Source organism: Dipteris shenzhenensis, chromosome 19 (genome assembly GCF_047967505.1).
Source record: "Dipteris shenzhenensis isolate YYH24624 ecotype China chromosome 19, Dip_SZ_1.0, whole genome shotgun sequence".
Classification (NCBI taxonomy): Eukaryota; Viridiplantae; Streptophyta; class Polypodiopsida; order Gleicheniales; family Dipteridaceae; genus Dipteris; species Dipteris shenzhenensis.
The window spans coordinates 12,829,310-12,840,042 of NC_141614.1; the positions used below are offsets into that span (position 1 = coordinate 12,829,310).

General features: G+C 40.0%; 1 protein-coding gene across 1 annotated transcript in view; it reads left to right on the forward strand.

The window, feature by feature from the left end:
• LOC147890101 (putative RNA-dependent RNA polymerase 1) overlaps nucleotides 1–5,450 on the forward strand; it is a 39,006-nt gene extending 33,556 nt beyond the window's left edge. The window contains exons 4-5 of the mRNA XM_087390209.1: nucleotides 3,650–3,800; nucleotides 3,968–5,450. Of these exons, the coding sequence (XP_087246335.1) occupies nucleotides 3,650–3,800; nucleotides 3,968–4,762 (946 nt within the window). The 3' untranslated portion in view covers nucleotides 4,763–5,450. The remainder of the gene's footprint in view (nucleotides 1–3,649; nucleotides 3,801–3,967) is intronic.
• Nucleotides 5,451–10,733: the final 5,283 nt, after the last annotated feature.

Here is a 10,733-nt window from a genome sequence, read left to right on the forward strand (position 1 = left end):
TTATTGATGCTTTTGAATAATTATAGGAAATGGCTAAGTTAATAGGACCTAAAAGTGTCCTAGGACATTTCTATGTCCTTCTACCAAATTAGTGTGACAAGGTGCTAGGTGGAACAAAAATTCCATGTGGCAAGTAGAGAACCCCCCTTGTCTTTTCACTTCCATTAATTGAACTTTCAATTGATCAAACTGATCCTTTGGGTTTCCTAACTTAGGAATAGCAAGATCATCATTAGAGCTAACACACCTTTCCACTTCTTTGCAGGCTTGACGGCTGCTTCCAAGTTAGCAGGATCTTCACCCCTTAATCACTGCTTAAAGGGCATGACTAGACTCTCAATGAAATTCTTTTCCATAGGAGGCTTGATCAATTTTCTAGGATGTGGTAGCCTTTTGTATACAAAGAGACAACATTTTTACACCTCTATCTCAGTGGACAATTGCTTCATCTTAATCCCCAAATCCATTTTGTGGGTTTCTATGTTTTTGGTAAATCATGAATTTTTAATCATGTTTAATTTTAATTATTGTAACATTTGAAGATATTATGTCTGGATTAAAATTATCCTGGTGTATACTTGATATTGGAATTATGGAATTTTATTAAAGTGGTGTTTGTTAAAATCCTTGATGATCTACCTTCTATGTGTTCATATAGAAGAAGATAGACTAAAACCAACAGAGTGTCTTTGATTTGTTCAAATGTACAACATGTCCCCTAGGACAAGATGAACCCTAGTTGGTAAGAGATGATTCCTATATACTTGGATGGTCTAGCTATACAATGGTATGAATCTCTTCCATAGTCAATAAATGATGATTGGAGAAAATGGCTCATCAACTCATTAAGAAGAAGGAAATTAGGGGCTGAGAGGGGAGGGGGCGGCTGAGAGGGAGAGGAGGCGGCGGGAGGGAGGGGCTGAGGGAGAGGGAGAGGGAGGGGGAGGGGGAGGGGGAGGGACTGAGGGCGAGGGAGAGAGGGAGGGAGGGGCTGAGGGAGAGGGGGCAGCAAGGGAGCGGGAAGGAGCAGCAGCTCAGGACCTTGATTAGATCCATTTAAAAGAATGCTACATGGGAATTGGTTGATGCGCCCATTAAAAAGAATGTGGTTGGCACCAAATGGATCTACAAGATAATGTATCATGCAGATGGTACAGTTGAGAAGTACAAAGCCCATTTAGTTGCCAAGGGGTATGCACAAGAAGAGGGGATAGATTATGAGGAGACTTTTGCTCCGGTGGCCAAGATGACTACCATTCGCTCTGTCATCTCTCTTGCTGCATTTTGTGGTTGTCTTGTGTACCAAATGGATGTCAAGACCACTTTTCTCAATGGGGATCTCAAGGAGGAGGTCTATGTGCATCAGTCCCAGGGTTTTGTTGTTCAGGGACAAGTGCACAAGGTATGCAAGCTTAGGAAAGCCTTGTATGGTCTGAAGTAAGCGGCTTGTGCATGGTATCATAAGATACATCAATTCTTGCTGTCCCATGGCTTTATCAATACTCATACAAAGCTAAATTTATATGTTCCGCAACAAAAATGAGATTTGGTTATGCTTGTGCTTTATGTCGATGACATCATACTCACTGGCAGTATTTTGCAGCAAATTGCAGCAGTGCAGTCACACTTTTGACATGACAGATTTGGGCCTCTTACACAACTATCTTGGCATTGAATTTTTGCAGACCCAAGGGGGGATTTTTATATCACGGACAAAGTATTTGAAGGGGTTGTTGCAGAAATTTAAGATGGAGAACTATAAGACTATGGCCACTCCATTGGAAAAGGGAATCAAGCTGAGTAAGCATGATACAGCTGAAAATTTTGATGGCACATTGTACAGACACTTGGTTGGCAGTTTTTCTACTTATGCTCCACACGGCCAGACATTGCCTATGCCATAGGGCTTCTTAGCTAGTCCATGCATTGTCTCCCGGTCACGCATTGGAATGCAGCAAAGAGCGGCCTCAGCAGATATGTACAGGGTACACTTTCCCATGGGCTGCATTATGCTTCAGATGGTGACATTTCTCTGAGTGGCTTCACCGACTCAGATTGGTCAGGGGACATCGATGATCGTAGGTCCACGTCCGGTTATTGCTTCTCATTGGACTCAGCGTGCATCTCATGGCTCAGTAAGAAGCAAGGCCGTGTGTCTCCCTCCTTCAGTGAAGCAGAATACAAAGCTGCAAATTCAGCCACTGTGGAATGTATGTGGTTAAGGAAGCTTTTACATGACTTGCATCATGCTGAGAATGGTGACGCAACTCCGATCTTCTATGACAATTAGAGTTGCATTGCTATTGGGAACAATCTTGTATTTCATGCTCGCATGAAACACATAGAAAACCACTGTCATTATGTGCGGGATTGTATCACAGATGGCTTCATTGATCTCACGTATTGTTCCACTGAGGACAATGTGGTAACATCTTCACTAAAATCCTGTCAGTGCCTCTCTTCACACGACATGGACATGGCTTGGGGATATGAGACATTCAAACAATATCAAGGGGGGTTTGCAAAATGACATTGTTTTCTTTTGTACTCCCATAGGTTGCTATATCCACATGTGGATGGATTTGTGCAACCATGGTACTTTAGGTTCTTCAAGTACTTCTGAGATCATTCCAAAGTACTACAGCCATATCATTGAGGGGAGATTCGTTGAGATATATACAATGATATGGTGGTTAGGATAGACTAGTCTTTTTTGGATTTTTAGTGTGATCTAGTACTTGCACTATACATACCAAGTACTTGTACTTCATTTGGTTGAACATTTTAGTTGGACTTCACTCATGTTCTCTTGTGTTCACAATCTCTCTCCATTCTTGTTTTTACAATTTGTATGTAGACCAGCAGCCAGGCCATATAATGCTAGAGCATGCATGAGGGAAGAAAGATCTCTCCCCCAGGCAATAATATACATGAAGCTTTCCTGTCATTGTACAGCCAGAAAATATCAATGCTGCATTTTTGTGCCAAATGCATGGTCTGTGAGATGAAATCCCATTGAACTGTGTCAAAGGCCTTGGCAATGTCAACTTGCAACGATAGCACATCCTGCTCTGTGTATTTTGCATATTCTCATGCTGTAATTACTTCCAAAGATCAACAAGGCTGAGCTCACACACACACACACTTTTTTTTTTTGGGGGGGGGGTAAAACACACACTTTGTTTTTGTAAAAAAATTTTTGCATTAAGAAAGCATTTACATTCATAGCTGTCCCAGAGTGGGACAGCTACTACGCACAAATAAAAACAGTAATAAACATACACACACTTTTTTTTTAGTGAAACTCAACATGCGTGCGTGGGCGCGCACACAGACTCTTTTTTTTTTTTCCTTGGGTGAAATCCACTTAAGCTTATATTAAAAAAGACAGTCCAAAAGAAGGGACAGAACACACACACACACACACACACACACACTCTCTCTCTCTCTCTCTCTCTCGGTGCGCATACCAAAAAAAGAAAGAGATTAGCATGGTGTATTTCTGCACAGAGCTTGCTCTAGCGGGTTTCTTTCTTACTTAATAGAAGTCTCTTTTTTGAAAAAAAAAAAGAAAGAGATTATGGGTAGAAGGAAAATAACAAGCTGTGATTAAATTGAGGTTGATGAGGTTTTCATGCAATCATTTCAGGCCTCATCCAAATGAATGTTCAGGTAGTGATCTTGATGGAGACCTATATTTTGTAAGCTGGGATGAGGATTTAATTCCTCCTGAAGTAGATCCACCAATGGATTACCAACCACCTCCTCAAAAAGTGCAAGCTCATCCAGTAACGATTCAGGTGTACATTGGAATGAATGCATTGTAGTTTGGGTAGCTTAAGTTTATTTTTTCTGATATGTACATTTAATGGGAAGTGGGCATGACACATCTCTTTCTAATCTAGCTGGGCTAGTTTCCAATATTTTTTTGTTTCATTTTTACTAATGGGATGGGATTTGTGCACAGGAAATTGAAGAATATTTTGTGGAGTATATGCTCAATAATAGTCTAGGTGTAATATGCAATGCACATGTTGTGTTTGCGGATAGTGAGCCTGAAAAAGCCCGTAATGGTAAGTGTCTGGAACTCGCAAAGTTATGCTCCATCGCTGTTGATTTTCCAAAAACTGGAGTGGCTGCCATTTTACCTGCAGACCTGCGACCCACTCAATACCCTGACTTTATGGAAAAAACTGATAAGCTTACATATATATCAGAAGGGGTACTTGGAAAGCTGTATAGATCAGTTGTACAGAAAAGTGATGATACAAGAATCTCCTCTTTTACAAGAAGAGAGGCAGCTAAATGTTATGATGATGATCTGCAATTTTGGGGCTTTGAGCATTATCTGGAAGAAGCAGAGGCACTGAAAAGTTTCTATGATGAAAAGCTACTTGCTTTAATGTATCAGTATGATATTAAAACTGAGGCAGAGATTTTTACTGGTAATATTTTAAGCATGTCTAGGTGGTACCAGAAGAGGCCAGGTGAAGTGAAAGATAGGATTCAGAGAGCTGTGGGCTCTTTGAAAGCATCAGCTAGGAGCTGGTTGAAAGGTAATCAAGACGGCATAGAGGAAGATGGTTTTGATGGAACAACAGATTTTTATGAAGAATTAGCAAAAGCATCAGCATGGTACCACGTGACATACCATCCAGATTATGTTTTGGATGAGGATTCTGAGCATGGACACCTATTAAGTTTCCCCTGGGTAGTTTATGACAAGCTTTTGGAAATTAAAAAGATAAAACATGGTCTGTGAATGATCAAATGGAGGCTCAACCCTTATTAGTTTTCTTAGAAGCTATCGCACAAGTGTAATATCCCATGAAACGTCTGATAAACCTTTTCAAAGTGAGGAAGGATGAAGGCAACAGGCTGAAGATCATGTATTGTAGAATTCATCCAGACTGTTTTGAATCAGGCTACTGAGAAAGGATGAGGTGTTGGCCAAGATGGGACACTCGAAATATGGAGCAATTACAAGAACAGGAAGCAAGCAACAATATCTTGATTGACATCTTTAACGAGTTATTGCGACACATGGCACCTTCTCTAAAGCTCAAGTGTCCAGTGTGGGATCCCAAGTGCCCTCGGGGGGGGTCACTCATCATATGTAAATATATCACATGGGTTCAATAGAAGGCATTTATAAATAGCAAAAATTCGCAAATTGTAATAGAAATATACTGCTGTAGGGGTTTTTTACTTGGGGTATTGGGGGAAATCAAAGTTTGCATAGAAAAAGTGGTCATTTTATAGTAAGGTAATTTTTTGTGCAATAACATAGTCCAATGTTTTTCCTTTTCCTTTTCCCTATGCACTGAGATAATTTCATGCCCGATGGTTTTCCAAAATGGACTTGAATGCCTATAGCATATGTCTAATGACTTGGTGAAAATGTCAAAGTCAGGCTACCGGACATAGAGGGAGCATTAAGTTTTGATCAACTTAAGTGAGGCTCACTACTAAAGCTCTATCTGTGTGAAAAGATTTTAAGCTCAAGTATTTATAAACAGGTATTAAGAAAGATCCTTCTTATGAAGGAGGTAAAAGAGGAAAAAGGCAGCATTCCTTGGTTCCACAGCCTCAACCATGAAGGGTCAAAGAAAATTTCACAGAAGATTTGGCAGAGAATAATGCCAATCAATTTCTTGTGCATAATGATCCTTGGACTGGATACAAATTTGACGAGGAGGAACATCATCAAGAAGCGTGCACTTTAATTACAATATAGATATGAGTGGGTATATGTGCGGTGACAAGCTTGAAGAAATGTAGAGAGTTGTTTGAGGGGACATGTACAGCTGGGCCAGGCATGGAATAGAAAAAGATTTCTTGCTGTAAACTCAATTGTTAGACTTCAGCTAAGGTCATGCACATTTATTATTGGTTAGCATTACCTTTCTTTGTTTCCACAATTTTTTTTGGAAAGGATTGAGAATAAGGAGCAAAACCAAAGAGATACCAAACTGTATTTCTTATCTTCTTCCAAAATAATTTGATAATTTCAAGGATTCCATGTCTATCAAAAAGTATGCGGGGAAAGTGGCATGGTAGTGAATTGACATATTTAGTTTTCCCATTCTGCATGAGGTAAATTGGTTTTTTAGGGAAAAGTAAATTCTTATAAAGAATCACTTTGCCCTTGTCTTTTTGGATCTGGTGTCAAAACTTGCATGGAACTTGGATTCTATTCAAGGCTATGAGAATCGTAAATGACTTGAAATTCAAGCATCAAAAAACTTAGAAAAAGTGATGAAATTCTACAAAGCCTCATATGACAACTGCATAAAATATGAAGCTCTCTCTAATCAAACAAAAGTATAGTGACTCAATTTATGCTATAAAGACCGTCACATTTGCTTAATAGAACTAGGTTGCGGTAGGCAGCCTTTCCGTCGTGGATCACATTACTAGTAACTCGAAATTTAACTTGAATCCTAACTTTTTAATGGAAAATGGACATGAGACACAACGTAGGGTCCGTTAGGACCTGATCCTCCTTGCATAAGGCGATGCTCAAAAGAGCTCATAACTCATCCTCATTGCAATATTGTCACATGGACTATAATCATATGAATAAAGGTGTCCATATCTTTCGATCTTGCATCTAGCTTGGATTTCCTTGCTCCCTCGCATCGAAAACATGCATAAAAAAAGAGGAGAATTCAGATTGAAAAGAAGCAATTTTGAATGGATCAGTAATTCAAAATATTTGTGTATAATTATTATAACCACACACAGTGTGGGCGGGGAGGCGTCGCGCTTCCTTTTCCAAAGAGTTATAATCCGAGGGAATAGGCCTTTCCTCGTGCGCCAAGAATATAAGCATCAATAATATAAACGCCAAGAATATTAGTGTCGAGAATAAGTTTCGCGAATGGATAAGGTGTTGGCATATTACGTGAGTGTCAATAGTCATAATCGTAGTTGCACGTGGTAAGTCCATTGAAAGTTTCCTTCCTCTCGTCTCTTTGTTGAGCTTTGAGCTCGAGTTTCCTCCACCAGTCCACCAATGAAACTTGCAGGCTTTGAATCTGTTTGCAGCGTCTGGATTGATGGAACACTGGATATCTGTGTTCATCCAATGAAGGAATTAAAAGGTATAAAGTTCTTCAAAAAGCAAAGGATAATCTAGAAAAAAAGCAAGGATAATTTGTGTCGGATTCTTTTCAAACAGAATGGGATTTCAAAATGGAATTGTCACGCTTGCCTGCAAGCAAGTCTCAGTGAGCATGTACGGTCAACGCTAGATGCTTTCCAGCCAAAAGCATTGGATCAATGGGTAGCCTAGTCAAGTTTCACTCGAGAAATAAATAGGTACCCGTTCCCTAAATTGAACAAAGAAGCACCTGGCATTTGTGACTCCCAAGCATTAAAGCTTTCACTTACAACAGATCGAAGCTCATACTTGACAAGAAAAACAAGCGAGAGCCCCTATCCCATGAGCAATACTTCAACTTGCCATAAGAACACTTATTATCGCAACTATCGTTAGAGCTTGACTGAAGAAAACGCGAGATTGACCTTCCACAAGTCAAAAATTCAGCCGATCTTTTTCTCCACTGTGCTCGCACAATCACCCTACCCAACTTGAATGCTGCGTATCGAAAGGCAATCGATCATGTATGTAAGCAATGAAATTGATATCTTTCTACGTTCTTTGAAGTTACAACAGTTCAGATTAGTGCTGGAAAACGCTTGGACAGGCCCATCATTGTAAAAACTATTGCTTTCATCTTGGGCGTTCTGCTGCTTCATGTTCTAACATCGCCTTCAACATCTTCTTGATCTATGAAGCAAGGTGCATTTCGATTTGTGTGATGACTTTGCGTACATGCTTTTTTTCTAAGCACAGACACAAGGTGGTGGAATTCGTTGATTATGGAACTTGGGCAGTGAACACGGTGCTGGGAGAGATGGGGGCCAATTGCGTTCCCAGTAGGCTTATGCCCTGCAAGCGTAGAAATCATCTAAATAAATGTGGGTCGCTATTAACCAAGCAGCAACTTGAACTGAACCTGTCCCATGACAAACTTGCAAATTTGCAAACATTTGCAGTTGTTGATAGGTCTCTGAGATGGAACACTCGCGAGGATGCTTGTGGGCAGACTCTTTCTGCTTCCCACCAATGATTGCATTGAAATGTTCTGCTAGATAGCAAGCGAGTCCTCTACAATACCTTAAAAACTAGATCCTATTCAAACATAGCTGAAGTGTGAGGGAGTATCAATGCCATCAAAATCCTTATCGCCGCACCATTCTTCCACCTGCTGGAAGTGCGTTCGCGTGGCGGCTTTCGACTTCGCAATCAAGCTTTTGTAAGGAGGAAAAGCACGCCTTCATTCACGCCCAGCTTTGTGTAAGAAAACTTGTTGAGGGCATGCACAGGGAGGCAACGAGCGCCAACATCGTCGAGATCTCTCCGGGCATCAAACTTAAGGTCAAAGTCAACGGAAAGCCAGAGGGCTCTGCGTGCCAATTCTACCATATTAGCCCAGCAATGGTGCAACCCTTTCCGACACCAACATGAAGAATCTAGCACGAGAGCCATCGGGGAGGAACTGGAGGTGCTGTTGAGCATGAAGGTGGGTTGTGGAGTCTTCGTCCTCGCCCTCCTCCTCCTACTACTCCACAATCAAGCTTCTCATTCTCCCCTTTGCCACCATTGCCGATCCTCCTCCTCCTCCTCCTTCTCCTACTGTTGCGATTTCCCTAGCTCATACAGGGCTCTCTCTCCTTCTGCTTCTTCTTCCTCTGCTGTTCCTATTCGCCCTTCGCCCACAACATGATAAAGGCCAACATTGATCTGGAGCTGCAGCTAGGATATCTGCTTTCCATGCGAATCTGTATGGAACTTGGGAGTCAAAGATCGAGATGCGATTCTAAGTCACAAATCAACGAAATAAAACAAGGAGAGGACCGGTGATCAATTTGTACCCCTGAGTACGAAGGTTTTTGCACGATCGTGTATGGATAAAAATCGAGATATTCTGAGATCAATCAAAACCAAACCATGAATTAGAGCTATCTGATAATCGAGACAGATGAACGAAGAGTGTAAAGTTTAAGACTCAACTAAAGCTTTTCTTTTTCGCACATGGCTTGTTTACTTGCTCTATGAAGCTTTTCTTTTTCGTCTGCACATGGCTTGTTTGCTTGCTCTATCTCTCACATAGTATACATATCTTTGAGGAAGACCATATCGGGATGTCGCTTTTCAGGGCCACAAGGAGGATGGATATAGATCGTGATGCATTTCTTTCCCTTCTATAACCTCCGCTCTTTGCGCTGACCCGAATCGCTCTTCTTGTTAGTTGTCTTTGTACAAAGCGCTTTTGATAACTCTTCTTAATTAGAAAAGCAATAGCAAATTTGGAAGAGTGCTTGTAGCCTGTCAGATCAATCCAACATCGAGGGCCTAAAATTGAACTTGTGGCTCAAGGAGAGGTGAGAAAACCCAAACATCTCCCTAGGCTGCCTACCGTAACAAAGCAGCTTTAATATGCCAAAATTTGATGAAATCCTGGTGGACACAGACATGAAAAGCAACACTACCATTATGTATTCTAAGTGGAGTAGAAAGTACTTCTTGTCGCTAGCCTGTTATATACCAGATTTTCTTCCATGCTGCGATTGCAGTGTGCACACAACCTCGGCATCAAACCATTGTCTCTAATTTTTACGTGTGAGACTAGGCCAACATTTTGTACTGTCTCCACACTATATATGGAGCTTAACACTTTCTCGGAGGTGATCATCAACTAGCAATTTGAATTTCGCTCCACACAATACCAACCACAATCGATGTATTTCTCAATGACATTCAACTTTCGAGCATTAGACTTTGCCATGATTTCTTGAAAAAAATAAATATTTTAGATTTCAAACTTCAAACTAACTACATGGAGTTTGACTTTATAATTTTATTTATAAAAATTACATTCAAACTAAATTTTAATTATTAACTTGACTTTAAATTCCATACTTAAATCAAAATTTTAAATTAAAATTAAAATCTCTAATTTTAAATATCATGGAATTGATTATTATAATTTCTCTTAAATATTTAAACAAAAACAAAGTATATTACGTTAATTAAAAATTTTAAATACATTTACTTTATTTTTTAAAAGTATATATATATAACTCAATATATTGTAAAATTTTAAAAATATATATTAAATTAACTATTCTTAAAAAGTGAATTTATATAGATTTATTTTTTATTTTAAATATTAATAAAATTATTATTTAAAAATAAAATATAATAATTTTTAAAAATATATTTATGTAATTATTTTTTTAAAAAATAATTTTGTATTTAATTTATTTTTATTGAATAAAATTAATGTTTTTATTTCATAAAATTATTTTTTATTTTTTATTTTTACATTTTTAAAGGTGAGACATGGAGGAGAGGGGTGGGGAGGCCGAGGAAGGGGCGACGATGAGGAATAAGGAGGGAGGTCGGGACTTGGAGGAGGGCGGATGAGGAAAATGAGGAGGGCCGAGGAGGGGGCTGGCCGAGTCGTGAGGGAGGATAGTGAGACTGAGGGCAAGGGAGACGAGGGCTAGAGGGAGGTGAGAGGTCGGGAGGGAGGGAGGGCGGGGTGAGTGGTTGAAAAGGAGTGTAAGGGGGCTATCCCCTGCCTTGAACTGATGTGTGTGCAATAGGTTTGGGGGGGGCTCCTCCCTCAACCTCCCCTCCCTCCCCCCTATGCACTCCC